This window comes from Gouania willdenowi, chromosome 10 (genome assembly GCF_900634775.1).
Source record: "Gouania willdenowi chromosome 10, fGouWil2.1, whole genome shotgun sequence".
NCBI classification, from domain to species: domain Eukaryota; kingdom Metazoa; phylum Chordata; class Actinopteri; order Blenniiformes; family Gobiesocidae; genus Gouania; species Gouania willdenowi.
Genome location: NC_041053.1, coordinates 17,238,357 through 17,258,030, shown reverse-complemented (window position 1 = coordinate 17,258,030; position 19,674 = coordinate 17,238,357). Strand labels below are relative to the sequence as shown.

The window sequence follows — 19,674 nt, the reverse complement described above, 5'->3', positions numbered from 1 at the left end:
ACCTCTGCAGTAAGAGGCAGTGATGTCACTATCTGGGTCTGTGGATCAGAATCAGAATCAGAATCAGAATCAGAATCATCTTTATTGGCCAAGTGTATGTTGTACACACGAGGAATTTGACTCGGTCAACTGTGCTCTCTCCAATAGTGAAACATTCAATAATAAACAATCAACTAGAAGAGATGATAAGTATAAACATAAGTATAAATATAAACAGTAGTTAGACTAGAATGTGCAAATAACAAGATGATAATAATAATAATAATAATAATAATAATAATAATAATAATAATAATAATAATAGTATAAAAAAAAATAAACAAATACAAAATAAAAGTTAAAAAAAATAAGATAAAAAGAACGAAAAAAGATAATAGAAAAGAAAGATAATAATAAAATATAATAATAATAAAAGGAAAATAGTGCAGTAGAGCATTGATAAGTAGTGCAGGAGAACATTTAAATTAAAGGTATGTACATGAACATTCTCAGTGTCAGATTGATCCAGGGTTGTTATGTTTGGTTCCAGGGTTTTTCCACAGAAACAGGACTGACACTCTTTGACTGTTTCGTGTTGATCAGAGTGACAGCCTGGGGGAAGAAACTGTTTTTATGGCGGGTTGTTTTGGCGTACAGTGATCTGTAGCGTCTGCCAGAGGGGAGGAGTTTAAACAGATTGTGTGCAGGGTGAGAGGGGTCTGCAGTGATGCTACCTGCCCGTTTCTTGACCCTGGACAGGTATAAGTCTTGGATGGAGGGCAGATCAACACCAATGATCTTTTCTGCAGTCCTGACTATCCTTTGTAGTCTGTGTCTGTCTAGTTTGGTTGAAGATCCAAACCAGACAGTGATGGAGGTGCACAGAACAGACTGAATGATGGAGGTGTAGAACATTATCAGCAGCTCCTGGGGCAGGTTGAACTTCCTCAGCTGACGCAGGAAGTACATCCTCTGCTGTGCCTTTTTCCTGGTTGAGTCTATGTGGGAGGACCACTTCAGGTCCTGTGAGATTGTGGATCCCAAGAACCTGAAGGAGTCCACGGTAGCCAATTCCCTATTTAAAATGGTAAGGGGGGGGAGTGGGGGGGGATTTCTCCTGAAGTCCACTGTCATCTCCACAGTCTTGAGTGGGTTCAGTTCCAGGTGGTTCTGACTGCACCAAAGAGCCAGCTGTTCCACCTCCCGTCTGAAGGCAGACTCGTCCCCGTCCCGGATGAGACCGATGACGGTGGTGTCATCCGCAAACTTCATGAGTTTCACAGAGGGGTCCCCTGAGGTGCAGTCATTGGTGTAGAGGGAGAATAGCAGTGGGGAGAGAACACACCCCTGGGGGGCGCCAGTGCTGAGTGACCGGGTGCCAGATGTGATGCTTCCCAGCCTTACTTGCTGCTTCCTGTCAGTCAGGAAGTTGGTGATCCACTGACAGGTGGAGGCCGGCACTGTGAGCTGGGTGAGTTTCTGGTGAAGGATGTCCGGGATGATGGTGTTGAACGCAGAGCTGAAATCCACAAACAGGATCCTAGCGTAGGTCCCCGGGGAGTCGAGGTGGTGCAGGATGTAGTTCAGACCAATGTTGACTGCATCCTCGACAGACCTGTTTGCCCGATAGGCAAACTGCAGGGGGTCCAGCAGGGGTCCTGTGATCTTTTTCAGGTGGCTCAGAACCAGCCTCTCAAAGGACTTCATGACTACAGACGTCAGAGCAATGGGTCGATAGTCATTAAGTCCTGTGATGGCAGGTTTCTTGGGGACTGGGATGATGCTGGAACTTTTGAAGCAGGAAGGTACTTCACACAGCTCCAGTGATGTGTTGAAGATCCGTGTGAAGATGGGGGCCAGCTGCTCAGCACAGGCTTTCAGGCAGGAGGGAGATACTCCGTCTGGTCCTGGAGCCTTTTTGATCTTTTGTTTTTTGAAAAGCTGGCACACATCTCTTTCATTGATCTTCAGGGCAGGTGGGGGGACAGAGGGAGAGGTAGGGGGGGAAGTAGGGGGAGCAGGAAGGGCAGAGTCCAGGTGATGGGCTGATGCTAATGAGCTGGGGGGTGGGTGTGAAAACCTGCAGTAGAAGCTGTTCAGGTCTCTAGCTAGTCTTTTGTTACCAGTAGGGTGGGGGGAGGGTTTCCTATAGTTGGTAACTTCATGCAGGCTTTTCCACACTGCAGAGGGATCTTTGTTTGAGAAGCTTTGTTTTAGCTTCTCAGTGTAGCACCTCTTGGCTACTTTGATCTCCCTGGATAGTGTGTACTTGGCTTGCCTGAACAGGTCCCTATCCCCACTCCTGTAGGCTTCCTCCTTAGCCTGACGTAGCATCCTAAGTTGAGGTGTGAACCAGGGTTTGTTGTTGTTGTATGTGCAGAAAGTCTTGGTCTGCACACACATGTCCTCACAGAAGCTGATGTAAGATGTCACAGTGTCAGTCAGTTCATCCAGGTTGTCTGATGCAGCTTCAAAAACACTCCAATCAGTGCAGTCAAAGCAGTCCTGTAACTCCTGCTTTGACTCCTCTGTCCATTTCTTTACAGTCCTTACTACAGGTTTAGCAGATTTAAACTTCTGCCTGTAGGTGGGGATGAGGTGAATCAGACAGTGATCAGAGAGCCCCAAAGCTGCACGGGGAACAGAGTGATATGAATCCTTTATTACAGTGTAGCAGTGGTCCAGTGTGTTAGCACCCCTGGTGGGACACTTTATATGCTGTCTGTATTTAGGGAGTTCGTGGGTTAGATTTGCTCTGTTAAAATCCCCGAGAATGATTAGCAAAGAGTCGGGATGTTGTTTCTCCACGTCTGCTATCTGGTCGGCCAGGTGCTGTAACGCCTCTGTTACGCAAGCCTGAGGTGGGATGTAAACACCGACCATAACAAACGAGGAGAACTCCCGTGGAGAATAAAACGGTTTACAGTTTATAAAAAAACTCTCCAGATTAGGGCTACACGTCTGTTTCAACACTGTGACATCTGTACACCAACCTTGGTTAATGTAAAAGCATATTCCACCGCCCCTCGTCTTCCCACACAGCTCTTTTACGCGGTCCGCTCTGAGGAGCTGAAAGTCCGGTAGATGTAAAGAGCTGTCCGGGATGAGTTCACTGAGCCAGGTTTCAGTAAAACACAGGGCGGCGGATCTGCAAAAGTCTGAGTTTCTGGTGTTTAGGAGCAGCAGTTCGTCCATTTTATTTGCCAGTGAGCGGACATTCGCCAGGTGAATGGATGGGAGCGCAGTGCGTAATCCCCGCTGCCTCAGTTTGACGAGCGCGCCTGCTCGTTTACCCCGTCTGCGGCGTCTCCTGCAAATTCCATAGAGAGCTGCTGCTCCTCCGGTGAGAATCTCTGCATAACTTTCTGGTTCAATGAGAACCGGTGAAAAAAGATCAGCAGAGGACTGTCCAACTTGTAATAGCTCTTCTCTGGTGAAAGAGACCAGAGAAGGGGAGCAATAAACTACAAAAATAAAGAAAAACACAACAACTACGAGAGAGCGCAGTACCGAGGCGACCATCCGCGGCGCCATCTTCTTGATGTTTGTGTGTTTGACTTTTATGAATATGTTGTGTTTATTCTGTGGCATACAAGGTATGGATTTAGTCTTATATATAAAGGTTGGGGGTTCAGGTCCTGGTCAGGTTGTTTTTAGGTTAGGGTTTTGTTCTGCGTCAGTTCATGTTTTGTCCTTTATTCTTAGTTCTTATGTTGTTAACCTTTTTTCTTCTAGCTTCTTTGTCTGGTCTTGTGTTATAGTCCCTTCTTGTGTTTGGCACCCGATCTTGTGTGTGTGCAAAGTGATTGTGTAGATTTTTTTGGTAAAGCTCATCTCCTGTTTACCTCAACTGTACTATTTAAGTAGTGCTTGGTCATAGTGTGGCTGCTGGTGGATTACTGTTGTTCAACTCTTCATGTTTCTAAGGATTTTATCTCTGTGCTGTTGGATTTCCCAGTAAGGATGTTTACTTTCATGGACTATGTTTGGATTTTGGGTTGTATTAAATATGGAATGGTATTTTCAATGTTACCAGCGTCTGCTGCCTGGGTTCTCTCTCCACTTCCAAGCTCACCTCCCTGACAGATGGTAACAAGTGTGTCACTGAGCCACCCACCTGACAGCGCGACACATAACTTTTATGCATTAAAAATGAAATGACGCACGCACACACAAACGCATCCTATCATTCCCTTCCAGAAGCACCAGTATGAGAAACATCTTTAAAAATACAATAAAAGCAACACAGCACCATATAAATATTTGAGATTGCGTAAAATTTTTAAAACAACACTGACAGTTATGACAAGTTGTTTTTTCATAATGTTTGTGGTTTAACCCTGTGTACTGGACAGAACCCCCAGTGGCTCCTGATAGAAAGTGTCATTATGTAAATTGATAATAAATAATAAAGGAGTGTTTTCTTCCCACTGTCGCGAAATGCTCGTTCATGTGGATCTTGTTGTGTTCTTTCTTTCTTACTATACATTTTATTTTGTTAAGCACTTTGAGATGACTGCTGTATTTTGTGCTGTATAAATAAAGTTGAATTGAAAACAAAGAAATATCAGTAAATGCAGAAAAGCACACAGTCCAGAAATAGTATGAGATTGGTTCCTGTTTCCATGTTGCTGTGTTTTCACTTCCTGCGTTTTTCCTCACACTTCCTGAGCTCACTAGTCCCTACCTGTGTTCAAACTGTTGCTGAAAACTCAAATATACTTAAACTTTTGAAATAGAAGTTATTTGTTAAAGCTTTATAACTGCATTGTTTTAAGCATTGAAAATATTTTGCTATGCGGTTTAACATCAGCCTCATATGTGGGTAATTGTACTGCTGACAAACGTTTTAATTGATATACTGCTTTATTTCAAACAAAAGCAATAATACAATAAACAAAAGATTTGATACACTTGGCTTCCCTCCAGAAACAAACAAACAAAAACAAAACAATTACATATATTACTGCATACATACTTTTTGTGTTTGAAAGGGAGTGGGTGGAAGTATAAACTTATTAGTCCCACCCCTTTTCAAACATTACAGTTACATCAATTTTCAGCATCCTGTTTTCCAGCCATTGCTGCTGTTAATAAATTCATTTTGTCATATGTTTATATGATTTTGATGGGTAATAATATATATTCTTGACCTCAAATACAACTTGAAGAGTTTGAAAAACAACTACATTTGCAAATTTGAGTAACTTTGACCTCGAAAACGAGATGTTCCATCTCAAGGGGCATATCCTCCAATAAATAAATAAATAAATTATAAAACATTGGGTTTGTATGATCTAAATAGCTATATGTATATAGTATTTTGCTCTCTTTTGAAGTGTAACTATTGAAAACAAGCAATTTCAACATTATTGCGCCCTACTTTGCATTAAACACATACAGAATACAAGTATGTAAGGCATGGACAATATACAAGCAACTAATGAAAGATATCAGTCCTTGCAGAATTTTGTGAGATATCTCCAACTGAATTAGTTGATGATGACTCATGTTTTCTGTCATTTTTACTTTCTTCTGTTGGGGGAATTGGACGCTCTAAAGATTTAGCTTAAAACATCTGTGTGATGTGAAGTATATTCTAATAAGCAAACTCTCTCTTCCTTCCATCCTGCACTTCCTGCTGTGAGTTTCCATGCTGCTTTAATCCAAAAAGTTTCTGATTTGAATGTACTACAGCCCCAGCGCAGCAGGACGGAGGTACGCACAAATTAACACTGCAAGAATCTATAATGGTTTCTGAATTACAACTTGCTGCTAATGTAGATGCTTAAGCGAACAGTTAAACATTATCACTTGATGGCGGAGGCCGGCTCTGTGGGGAACTACATCAACTAAAATAGACGGGGAAAGATTGTGCTTAGGCTTTTGTAAAGACAACCATTTAGGAAGAAAAAAAGCTATTCAGCTTAACAGTTTTTCACTGATAATGGATGTAAAATAAAAACATTTAGGACACTTTCAAACTGTGAATAGCATTTACAAGTGTTCACAGAAAACACAATGTACGAGAGTTCAGGTTCATCCTCATTATGCTTTAGTACTAACAACTGCAATGTACCAATAATTCATCTCTATTTTCTGCAGCAAGATCTGAAATTATCCAACTTGATCTAATGTATTAATGTTGACTTGATTTTGAATAAAATGGGGGGGAATAAAACATCATTTTAAACATGCTTCGGTGTTATTATTGTTTATACTTTGATGAGTATGTTTTAAAACAATAAATCAATAACTGTGTCTGCAACTTTACGTATTTATACAGTATATGTGTGTCTGATAGGTCTCTCTCTCTCGCTTCCAGAGTGGGTGAGTGTGAGTGAGGTGGTGGAAGTGAGAGTGGCGTGGAGTTTGGTTTCTGGTTTCACCTGGTTTCCTCCGTTTTCCCTGCATGATCGGGTAAGATTGTTGACTGTTGACAGATCGAGAGCGGGTTCTACCGTTGTTTTCCGGACGCTTCCGACTATCAGGCATCCAGGATGAATAAAGCTGTAGTGGTGTTTTTAAAAATGGAGCCTCAGGTGCACCAGCTGATTGAGAGGAGTGTGTTTATCATTTGTTTGTTCAGGTGTCTCCGCTCTCTGTTCCCTCAACGTGGATTACCGTATCTGTTGTCCCGTCCATCATACCGAATGAGCTGTTAGAGAACAAGCTCCGTCGGTTTGGGAAGTTTGCTCGTGGTTTTAAATCAGTTAGTTTAGGATGTAAAGATCCTAAACTGAAGCATGTTCAGTCTCTGAGGAGACAGGTGCTCATGTTTTTAGACTCTCCCTCACAAACTCTGGAGGTGTCCTTCAGAGTGAAACATGGGGATGGCTCATACATAGTGTACGCCAGCTCAGGTCAGATGATGCCGCCGATGCTGCTGCTGGCTCTGCCTTCGGAGGATCCGCGGCCAGCGGTGCGTCTGCTGCAGGGTCCATGCCTGGTGCATCTTATGCGGCTGGTGCACCTGCTGCTGTGTTCGTGGCTGAAGCGCCTGATGTTGGTTTTTTAGAGGTATGTAATGCACCTCCAGTTGTTGTTTCTTATAATGTGAGGTCAGTTAGTGAAGATGTAGACCCAGAGAGGGACACACAGGCTGAGCCTGAGACGCAGCAAGGCTCTGAAGCTGCAATAAATCTGATTAGCTCTCAGTCTGCAGCTGTAAAAAGAAAAGCAAAGACTGGGGTGGATGATGAGGAAGAAGCTTCCTCTAGTGGTACAGGTAAGAGAGAATGTATTAAAGATACTGTTATGAGCAGTCAGGCCTCATGTGAGGGAGAGGACATGGAGGAGGATTATGAATCAGATATTGTCTCTATTGGTGAAGCCTCCAACCCAAGCACTGATCTGTACTCCCTGCATGAAATCAATCAGTTCATGGACTCATCATTTACCAAAAAGTCTGTAAAAGTGAGCAATTATTTCAGTGATACGGAGGAGTTCATCACATCCATCAACACTCTGAAAAAACAGGTGGGTTTTGACCTTTTAGATGAAAAGAAACGTTTTCATCTCAAAAAGCAACTGACTGCACTGAGAAAGAGCAGCAGTAAAATTTTAAGAAATCTAAAAAGGTATAATGATCATGCATCACAGGGTGTCTCCTCCTTCACGCTGTCCTTTATCTGTTCTTTGTTGTCTGTTTCTGTTCTCAGCCCTCCTCATGCAGAGCCTTAAAGTAGGGTCTTTAAACAGAAATGGTGGGCGGGGCGGACAGAAGAGAGCGCTCATATCTGTGGTCTGTCATCAGAAGATGCTGGATGTGTTGTTTCTGCAGAAGACACACACTGGTCAGTCTGATGACACAGACTGGGCTTTATGATGGGAGGGCTTGTATCACCTACAGTAAGTCATGGTACAAATCTCAGTGCAGGTGTAGCTGTGCTCTTTAGGCCTCTGTTAAAGCTGCTATCCCGCCCTAAACAGCCTCACTTCCTCCCACTCCCGCTCCCAATCTACCAGAAGCCACGCCTCTATTTTTCTGCACGCGCATCACGGAACATAACGAGGTTGCATCGGGTCGCATTGATATAGGTCTATGGGTCAGGTAACAGCCAAAATCATATTTATCTGTTTGCTGTTGTGACGCGTGGCCTTGTTTTCGTGCACAGTTCCGCATTCATTTTATTGACAGTCTCAAAAACAGGAGGTCGAAGCCTATTGGCTGTTCGCACTTGGCAATCTTTTCCATTTGTATAGGAGTCTATAGGACGAAGGAGGGACTTATATACATTAATGTATATGAATGACCACTGGCAGTAGACCATAGTAAAAGAAAAGTTAGGTATTTTTCTGCATTTCAATAGAATCATACCTAAACAGATCAGCTTTAATGTTAATGTATTGTCCTGCAGGGAGGTGGTTCTGGGCAGGCTGCTGCTGGTCTGGGCTCAGATAGACGACTCTGTGTTCTGTTTTGTTAATGTGTATGCTCCTAATGTTGGGGCTGAAAGAATCGCTTTTTACGCTCTGTTAAAGAGTGAGCTGATGGTCTACCATCAGGACCTGATTGTCATCGGAAGGGGGTATAACGGCACTAGACTTCACTGTAGACAGGATAGGAGAGGAACCACACCCACAGTCATCCCGCTCACTCTGCTCTGTCATCTCTCACTTCAATCTGTTGGACACATTTAGGGTAAAAAATTCACAAAACAGACAGTACATTTGGATCAGGATCAATAACAACACAGTCCATGCAGCCAGACTGGACCTGTTCCATGTCTCCAAAACCCTCAGCCCCAACGCATTTCGGGAAGGCTCAGATCCGAGTGTTCTGCCAGCAGTACTCCTCTCACTCTTCTGCATGTTTGAAAGGTGCAGTAAAAGCCCCCGAGAAAAAAATCAAAGACATTGAGGAGGGGTTACATCAGAGTTCAGATCCCACTGATGGTCCTCGGCTGCAGGAGAAAAAATGAAGCTGAGTACCTTCCTGCAGGAGAGGGTGAAAGGAGCCCTGGTCAGGTCACGCTTCCTCCAGTTGAAGGACATGAATGCTCCAAGCTCCTTATTTCCTAATGTGGAGAGGTCTGTGGCTCAGAGGAAGCTGATGTCCTGCCTCAAGCTTCCAGGGGGTAGAGTGAGGACGGACCCAGCTGAGATGAGGGGTCACGCCATGGGTTTCTATGCTGACCTCTTTGGGTCAGAAACCTGTGACATGGAGTGTCGGCGGGAGCTTCTGGAGGGCCTTCCTCAGCTCAGCTCTGAGGAATGAGCTACTCTGGACTGTGAGCTGACTCTGGATAAGTTAACGGCTGCCGTGGGTCAGATGGCATTGGGCAGAGCACCCGGAATTGATGGGCTATCTGCTGACTTTTTAAAAAAGTTCTGGAACATTGTTGGAGCTGATTCTTTTTAAAGTGTCTGCTCACAGGATCTCTGCCTGTGTCCTGTCAGAGGGCAGTGCTCTCCCTGCTCCTTTTGCCTTGGTCCTGCGTCATTGAGCGTCCCCCAACAATCTCGATTTATGCGTACGATGTCAATGTGTTGTCTCCAGCCAGGGGGATGTTCGGTGTCTCTGGAATAAACAACTTTTCGAGAAGGGAACATTTGCACGGGTGAACTGGGCCAAGAGTGAGGCATTGTTGCTTGGACAGTGGAGGGAAGAGGCTGTGCTCGGTCTGCCCGATGGCCTTGAGTGGGGAAGGGAGGGGTTAAAAGTGTTGGGGTTTTGTAGGGCACTGAGGGCTTTCAAAAACAGAACTGAGAGGGAGCATAGGAGAAAGTGTGCGCTCAGTTGCCTAAGCGTAAACATCTGCTAGCCCAGTTGTCGTATAGGGGAAGAGTTCATGTTGCTAATAGCTTGGTCGCCTCCACTCTACCAAGGAGTCTGGTGGAAGAAATCCAGAGGACCATCGTGGACTACCTCTGTTCTGGTTGCCACTAGATCAGGGCAGCCAAGCCTGTTGTATGACTGTAGCCCCAGCTGGCTGGACACGGCTCCCCTGCTGCTTAGGAAGGCTGGACAATGGGACTATGACTGACAGCTCTTTCTGCGGAGGTCTGAGGACATGAACCTCAGTGGACAAGCCTCTTTTTACAGCTCTGTACTGCAGGCCAGGAGGGCCCTGCAGATATCTCAGATCACAGCGGAGTCTCCGGGAATGTGGCTGTTTAAGGACCCAAACCCTGCAGTCTGCCAGTCTAAGGGTCAGCCTGAGAAACGCAGGATGTGGACACACTGAGACAGAGGACTAAGATCACCTCAGTGAGACTGATCCACAGAGTACTGGAGGAAGTCTGTGTCACACCATCAGAGCACCTTGGTGAGGAACTAGACTCTGTGTGACCAGTGGGCTGAGTACAGCTAATTCTCTTTTTTTGTCTGTCTCTTCTGCTGTGGGAGACTGGCAAGAGGGGGAGGTCAGCTGCCGTCCCTCACAACCTTTCACCTGGAGAGCTTTGAAGATGTGGAGAAGAAGGCCATCTATCAGGTGTGATTGAAGGTCCTAAATGTCCAGTCTCTGTCAAGGTGGACTGAGTTGTTTGGCCCAGATGCTTCCCCAAAGGGCTGCTGGGGGTCCCTGTACAAGCCGCCTGTTGAAAAATGGATAGCTGACCTCCAGTGGAGGGTCGTACAGGGAGCTATAGCAACAAATGGATATAATGCGCACATTGATCCTGGGTTGGGGGAGCAGTGTGGGTGAGACCCTCACACATTTGTTTGTCCAGTGTTCACGTCTCGCTCCTCTTTTTTTTTGTTATTAATTAAATGGTTCTGGGCTCTTGGGGAGGTCTTTTCCTTTGTTTTGTTCATTTTTGGCCCAAAGTACTTAGCCAACAAAAAGGCCACCCACATGCTGATTAAACTTTCTGTCAGATTCTGCTAAGTTAGCGATTTGGCTGAGCAGCAAGAACCAAGTAAAGGACTCTGGGTGTGTGGATCCTTTAATGGTTCTGAAGGGACTTGTGAAGGCCAAACTGAGGGTAGACTTTGTCTTTTATGATATGATAAATAATGTACAGACCATCACTCCTGTGTGGGCTGTTGGGGGGGCTCTGTGCTCTGTTGGGAAGGGGAGACAACTGGTGGTACAATTTAGATTTTTACTTGTTTGCGGCTTTTTGAGACAGTGATTTAACTTCTCTTTGAGAAGTAAATAAAGTTTTTTTGAAAAAATAAAATCTCTCTCTCTCTCTCAAAGACTCCAGTCTTGAAATGATGATGATCTAGGACGGTAAAGAATGGTGAAAATGAATAAATAGATGTAAACACTACTTAACTTGTAAGTAAATACAGAAATCATTTGTCATATTAAGGAGCAAATTGGACTTGTAATCTTTTGAAATAAATGTATTGAAACTGTTAATTTTAGGAACTAATGACTTGAGGAAATCAATTATACTGAAAAAAGATGAAAAACAATGACAGCACATTTTGGTTAAGAAATGCTTCTTGAGCTGAAAAATTGAAAAGCCTTTGAATTGGTAACGGTTGAAGACACAAACAAATTAGGTAGGTACAGAGCGATCCTTATGAGTATAATTAATTGGTGGTGAGGATACATATGGCTAATGCTGAATATCTCTGGGTTTCTAATAAAAGTAAACATAGAGAAACACATTGTGATCAGTTTTGGCTTTGCTGTTCGAGATCAACCAGACTCTAAACATTGTTTTTGAAGCACACACCGATTTAATGCAGGGTGGCCACAAACATTGATGGTAAGGATGTCCTGATCCGATCAAATCGGGCCTGATCACGTGGTTTCAGACTCAATCGGAATCGGACGTTACTTCCCGATCAGAACTCGGATATATACAGTACATTTAATCTCATTACTTTTTATGAGATCTATAGTGATGTGGCTGTGGTACAGAGTGAGACCTCTCCACAACATATTAAAAAGCAAAATGTGGCATCACTTTGCTGCAGTGACATTATTGGGTGAATGCCGACAACAGGAGGAGAACACGGAAGCGACTCAAGTTTTGTTTTACGCCGTGCAACCCTGAATGCCCAGGAATTTCGCGGATCTCACACCGCAGATCGCATCCAACAGTCAATGGAAAAGCTGTTGGAAAACTGGGGAATTAACAAGGAACAGGTCCATGTAATTTTGCGTGACAATGCTGCAAATATGAGGAAAGCCATGAGGGATATGGGAGTGCGAAGTGTGGGCTGTGTTGTGCATTCATGTCAACTCCTCGTGCATAGGGGGCCTTCTTTCCCAGCGCAGCGTGTCTAACACCCTGGCTAATGAAAGGAAGATTATAGGCCACTTTAAGCACTCTCTGCTGGCCTATTCTCGACTTCAAGACATCCAGATGGATCTAAATATGGATATCAAGCACCTACAGCAGGACATGCAGGTGAGATTCCTCTCATAACATTATTTTATGTACTTGTATATTATTATTGAGTCTTGCGCACTTTATTTAGCTCTTCTACATTGCCACTCTTCTAGATCCCAGATACAAAGATAGGCAAGTATAGTACAATTGCACCTTTTGTCCATCATGTTTATATAAAGTCTATAATTTTTTTTAATTGATTCCTTTTTAAATTAGATTTGGTTGTATGGTTGGATTTTTTTATTGTTTATTAATTGAGTACATGTGTAGGCAGTTACCTAACTGAAGAGCTGTGCTATGTGGTGTCTTTTATCTTACTGATTTGAATTGTGTGTTACTTTAATCTGTTTTTAGCTTCTTCACCAAGTCATCAAACATGTTGCTTGCAAAGGAACACCTCATCCAGGAGGTGGCAAAGACAGAGGGGTGGAGAGCCCCCAGTGCAGAGGAAACAGGGGCTGCAGCAGAGCCAGTGAGCAAGGCACCACGGCATGAAGCATGCAGCAGCCTGGACGGCACCTTTGAGGGTATCTTATAAGAGAGGCAGTCACAGGCCCAGTCCGTGAGAACCACATCAGCAGAAGCTCAGGTGCAGACGTACCTCTCAGAGCAAACGACCCCTAAGAAAAGCGATCCACCTAAGAACTGGAAATTACATGCTAATCAGTTTCCCTCCATGGCTGCTGTTGCAACCCAGTATCCCTCTGCCCCTTGCAGCTCTGTGGACAGTGACAGACTTTTTAATGCTGTAGCAATATCCTTGATGAGAACAGAAACAGACTCAAACCTAACAAGTTAAATATGTTGGTTTTCTTTTCTGCAACGGATCATAATTGATCCGTGATCCGCACAGGTTTTCTCTCCACGGTTCAGCACCCACGTGATCTGCGGATTGGTTGACGGAAAAAAAAAAAACTTTCTATAATGATCCACGCATCATTAGTAATGCCTCGATGAAGCCTGTTCCGTTTGCGACACCTGTGTGTGTGTATGTACGCGTACCCGCGCATGTGCGGTTCACACTCCTGGTCATGTATCTGTGTGTGATTGCGTGAGAGTTGAAGAGAGACACGCACACACAGGGAAGGAGGGAGAGAGAGAGAAAGAAACAGCTCTGTGCGTGTGTGCGTAATAAGTCCGTGTGAATGTCGTCATGTTTATGCCTCCGTCCATCCACGTCTTTGAAGGCTTTTACTAAATAAATATCGATTCTTGTCCAGTTGGCCATCCTTGACTATTGCAACAATTTGAAATTATAAACTCAGATGTGCTTTCTTTTCTTTTTTCATTCTTTTTTGATGATGTGGACAGAGGATGGTTTTTAATTCATTCTCCATGTTGAAAAAAATGTGTCATGTCTTAATTTTTTTTTCTCATACACTTACCTATTTAAAGGATGAAGGTGGCATGCCTTATATTGCACTTTAATTTGTTTTTATATGATTCCATTTTTTTTATTTAAGCATTGGATTGATACCTCAAGTTAAATGTTGTTTGTATTTAATGAGCAGAAAAATGTTGCACTAAGTGTTCTACAAAATAAATGGAGAGCAAAGTTATTTGTATGGTATTTTTCTTTTGCTGATCCGAAAAATGATCCGATCCGTGACTCAAAACCGTGATATGATCCGAACCATGAGTTTTTTGATCCGTTGCACCACTAGTTTTCATCAAGAAAAAGCATTTCACATTCTGTGAAACAAAAGGAGGAGACTAAGCATTAAGAGTGCAGTTCCTAAAAGCAGCACATTACTGGCCTTACTTAACAGCACTGTGGCACTTTTATTTTCTTATTTGTTTACATGCCTGTCAGGAATTTTGATGAGGCACTATACATTTTTTTTATTAGACATTTTTATTTAATATTATTTACCCTTGCACAAGGATTTATTTTATTTATTGCTTGATTGTTCAAGCTACATCACAAAAGTGCTCTGTTTAGGGTTACATGTTAAAATAAGATGAATAAAATAAAAAAATAAGGGACATCCTGGATCTGTGTCTTGGCTCTTCTTTATCTTTTTAATGTATTATAAAAGTATTGGATCAGCCACTACTCAAAATCAAAGGACTCGGAGGCAAAACAACCTGATCGGGACGTCCTTAATTGATGGCACTATTCACAAAATACTGCAAAAATTAGTAAATGCTTACTTATTTCAGTGTCTTAAACCCTTTAGTTTGAGCTACAATAAATCATCCAATGGATTAGACCACATGGACAAGCCTTCGCACATTCAGGACATACAATTAAGTTCTTTTAGCAACGTCCATCCATCCATCTATCCAACATCCATCCATCCATTCATAAGCAATGTCCCTGGGATTAATAAAGGAATTCTGATCCAATCATTTTCCAACCCGCTTGCTCCTTTTCAGGGTCATGCCTATCCCAGCTATCAATGGGCGCTACATGGGGACACTATTGGCAGGGCCAGTCCATCGTAGGACAACATACACACAGACAGACAGACAACAACTCATGCTCCCATTCACTTCTACGGGCAATTTAGAGACTCTGATACAAATATTAGAATTCTTAAAAACTTAATTTTTTACAGCATTTTACATTTTGCTCTCATTCTAACAACTGATTCAAAAATGGCATTTTGAGCATATTATTATTAACACCTCCATGCTTTCTAGATGCGTTCTGTGTATTTTTGGATTTTGACTTAGGGATCCTCCAGGGATCCTCCATTTTACAAATGTGGCCTAAAATCTTTGAAATATACTTATTAGACTAGATTATATCTATGCCTAACAAAACACATTATTTTTGCACATCTTACTTTTTTATTAACTTTTAGAAAACGGGAATACTTTACTAACCTGTATTCTGCCATCTTGACATCACGTCTAGAAATCACATGACTGATGATGCCACACACACCCATTTGCCTGAAAACATCCCATTGTCTTCAATTGGAGTGAAGCATTCATCCTGCTTTTTAGATCATTTAGCAGTTTAGTGACTACATCATGGACTGTTGAAGGACTCCCACCAAAAAGGACTTCTATCCTCAGGGTTTGTGCATCTTTAATCGTCCATGATTACATAACTTCAGCTACAAGAGCGTGTCAGCCGCACACTGAGCTCTTCTTCTCTGCTTCATTGTCTACTACCAAACCGCAGAGTTGGAACTGTCACCCCCTGCGCTCATAGATTATTTTTGGAACACAACTGTTTTCATCCTCTTTCCATAAACAAAAGAGGGTTACATCAACATCTTTAACTTTTCCTGATTATCTACAGCAAACAAAAGCAGCACAAATTGACATTTTGATCAAAAAAGCTGCTAAATGACTTAAAAAGCAGGCTGATTGCTTCACTGCAACAGGAAACAATGGGATAAAGGCAAATGGGTGCTTGCGGTAATAAATCACACAATTTCATGTTTGCCATATACAAATTTTAAAATGGAAAAGTAGTCCCATTTTTAAAAGTTAATAAAATGAATATGGTGCAACATAACGCGTGTTGTGAGGCATAGATCTTCTACTAAAGACATTTCAAAGATTTTAGGCCACATCTGTAAAAACAGTGGATGATTCTTTAATAACTGAATTTTTGACAGCCGTTTGAAATCTGCCTTTAAACACGACCAGCGGATGTCACAGGTGACTGGATTAGTTAATTAGTGAAGCTACATGTGGCATTTCCACATGCCAATTAGCTCAGTGACATAGAAGAGGCTGTTTCATCATGAAAAAGTTGTGGATTAATTATGTTTCACTTATTAATTTGTTGACTAATCATTGCAGCTGCAGAATTTCTATAATGAGCAAGAAAAAGTTTTAAAAATCATGTTCAAGCCTCAATTGATGTAAAATTTGTGTTATTTTTTTTTTCATCATCTTCCTACTCTCTTCTTGTTGCTCAGAATTGTCTAGAAATGCCTGGCCCTGACCATTGCTTTAGGTACAATTTAGTTATATTTCTAACGATTACCTATCACCCAGGGTGGCCATCTGGCATACCAGGCATCGACCCGATGAGCCGTCGACCCAAAATGGGCCAGTAGGTCCAAAAGTTGCAAAAAACATGGCATGAAAAGTGTGAAAAGTGACTAAAATGGGCCAAAAGCCATCAAGAGTGGGCAAAAAATTGGCGACTAAAGAGGTACCAGGGAGTATGTAATGCAAAGGGAAGCTTAAATGGTGAAAATGTGCCAAACAATAGTGAAACATGGCCAAAATGTGGAACAAAAAGTAACAAAATGTAAGGAAAAAAGGAAAAAGTGGTATTGGGAAAAAGTTAGCTTATTGGGATAAAAAGTGGTCAACAAAAAGAAAGGACAAAAATAGAATAAAAGTGTCAAAAAGAACTTGCAAAAAAGGACAAAAAACAGTAAGAAAAAATACTTATTGGCAAATGGTAGCTAAAGTCTGAAAAAAGTTTTGAAAAGGGGCTGAAATGGGACAAAGGATGTTGCAAAATGGCCAAAGGAAAAAGGTAAAAAAGGGTTAAAGTTTCCCCCTTTTACGATTTTCTGGGGGAATAATAATTAAAATTAAGACATAAAGAGCCACATGTTGAGCATCCCTGACCTAATAACAGCTTCTACATGTTGTCGCTGACAATGTAGTGGGCTGGTCTGGACACAAAATGCAAGGGATGAATTTTGGTCCGAGTCCACCTCTGCCTATCATGTATTATTCTTACAATATAAAAACAAATTTTGATCTATCCATAATTGTGTTTTAATATTTGTAATAAGAAAATGAAGTAATGCAATCAAAGACCAGTGGTTGAATATCTGGTGCCTCATACCTGTGAGTTGGTTGCTTGTGCGCGCTGCAGATGGCAGTCTGGTAGTCATGACTCACACAAACTTTGTGTGAAGGACAGCGCACCTTCAGACAGGGGTCCTTGGTGGTGTCTGGGCCTGAAGCGACAACAGGAACAGAAATTAGCTTTTGACAATTTGAAGAGGGAAAAAAAAACCCAAAAGAATGAGTGTTTAATATGATTATGCTGCTTGTAGCACTAATGTTGTTCTAACTGAGAGAGGAGGAAATATAATGAGCTGTTGAAAAGAAGAACAGAGGCTGAATGAGAAAAACTGTGAAGTAAACAGAGTTTTTCTGCATTGTGAGCTGCCTAATGAGCACTTTTCTATCCAAGTGTCGACCCTATCTTCTTCCAAATCAATCTCCAGTGAGACATTATCGCTCTGCCTGGCTGGTGTCCAAGATGACAAAAGATCAAAGCAGCTCATTGACTGACCACTGTGTCATTTTACACCAGGCTAACAGCACAAACCCACTTCCTCGACTTACTCAGAAAGGAAAAAGTGGAGGTGGAGGAGGTGAAAATGACAGTGGCAGTAAAAATCCAAAGACGAAAGCTTTTATCACAAATAGAGTGTGAGATGGCGCCATGTCAGTCTCTGTAGACTATGGTTATAGAGAGGCTGTCAATAACATGATCTGGAAACAGGTAGAGGTGTATAAAGTACTGATATATCATACTCAAGTAGAAGTACAAGTAAGTCATACAGAAAATACTCAAGTACAAGTAAAAAGCAGTTAAATTAAATAGTACTCAAAGTAAAAGTTACTTGTTACATTCACCTCCCACGTTTATTGTTGGTAATATATCTTGCCACATTCCCTTGCATACAGTAAACATCTCATGTATAAACTTAAAAAAGAAGAGACCAATACTTGCACAATTGGAACTTAATTTACTTTCAACAATGGCATTGTCAGGTTCTCTTTAGTTTTAGTTGTTTGTAGCCTTTGTGGTCCTCTTTTTGTCCTGTAAGTCTTTGTTGGTTCTCCTTAGTTTCCATTATAGTTCTAATTTCATATGTTATCTCTTGTCTCTGGCTGCGTCCAAATAGTCCCTCCTATCTCCTTTCCTATGCACTGTTCTTTTACTCCTGAAAGTGTTTAAGTGGTGGCCAATGACAAAAGAGCGTTCAAATTTTCTGAGGAAAGGAAGCACGGCCGTAGGATTATTACATCACCTAGTTGAAGTACGTCTGATTGTCAAAACAAACGTGATCACCTTTCCCTAAGTCAACCACGGGGTTATGGAAAAGTGGATAGGAAATGAGATAGGAGGGACTATTCGGACGCGGTCTTTGTGTTTCCAGGTTTTCCTGCTCGTGTCTCCACCTCCCAGTGATGTCAGTGTGTTTGGATTGTGAGGGATTAGCGGTCTCATGTTTTGCACCCAGGTGTGGTAAATGGACTAGATTTATATAGCGCTTTATCACCACACTGAAGCAGTCTCAAAGCGCTTTACATATCAGCTCATTCACCCAATCATTCTCACATTCATACACCAATGGGACAGGACTGCCATGCAAGGCGCTCGTCAACCACTGGGAGCAACTTAGGGTTCAGTGTCTTGCCCAAGGACACTTCGACACATAGTCAGGTACTGGGATCGAACCCCCAACCTCTCGATCAGAAGACGACCCTCTACCACCTGAGCCACGGTCGCACCGTGGTCCGTTCCCAATCAAGCTTCCATCACTGAGTGTTTGGTGATTGCTGGTTCGTTGTCTATGTTACCCTTGTTTTGTACCTGCTCCCTGGTTTCCTTGTGCCTCCAACAGGCAGGCATAACATTGAAAACCAGAGTCCATTTTAATGACAGAAAAAGAGGACCACAGGGGCCACAGACAACAAAAGTAAACATAACCTGACAGGCATCTGTATAAAACAAAAGGTTTGTCAAAATGTACAATTATTTTTTAATAATAAAATAACACCAAAGAATTAAATTCAAAATAGAAAAAAAAAAACATTCTCAGGCTCTAACACAGGGGTGGGGGACTCCAGTCCACCAGGGCTGGAATCCTGAGACCTATAGATGTGTTCCTGCTCCAACACACCTGAAACAAATGAATAGCTCGTTATCATGCTTACGCATAGCTTGATGTCAACACATTGGTTTTTCCTGGTGTGTTGGAGCAGGGAGACATCTAAAAGTTACAGGAATTCGGCCCTCGAGCAGTGGAGTCCCCCAGCCCTGCTCTAACGCATGCTAGATTTATGAACTCTAAAACTTGCCAAATGTGCTAGGTAGAAATAATAGGTAGAAACCACAAACTGAACCATAGAAAGTGGCTGGGCATTGATCAGAAACGGCACGACTAAGAACATATGAATTATGTTCAAAAGTTAATCAAGATACCATGAAATGGAAATGAGAAATGTATTTACAAAAAATAATAATTTGCTCAGTAATGGTTGGGTGTAGAAGTGTAACAAATTGATTTACTTCTTTTAAAAAGTACTTAAGTACAAGTAAAATTACCGATTTAGAAATATACTCAAAAAAGTATGAGTACCCATAAAAGCAACTCAATTACAGTAACGTGAGTACTTGTAATCCATTACTTTTCCCTCTGAAAACAGGGAGTACAAAGATGGAGA

The 19,674-nt window shown here is 42.2% G+C and overlaps 1 protein-coding gene across 2 annotated transcripts in view; it reads right to left on the bottom strand.

Moving 5' to 3' along the window:
* spock1 (SPARC (osteonectin), cwcv and kazal like domains proteoglycan 1) overlaps positions 1–19,674 on the bottom strand; it is a 182,659-nt gene that overhangs the window by 31,502 nt on the left and 131,483 nt on the right. For both annotated transcript variants that reach the window (XM_028460389.1, XM_028460390.1), the window contains one exon: positions 17,054–17,168. In XM_028460389.1, coding sequence (XP_028316190.1) covers positions 17,054–17,168 — 115 coding nt within the window. The remainder of the gene's footprint in view (positions 1–17,053; positions 17,169–19,674) is intronic.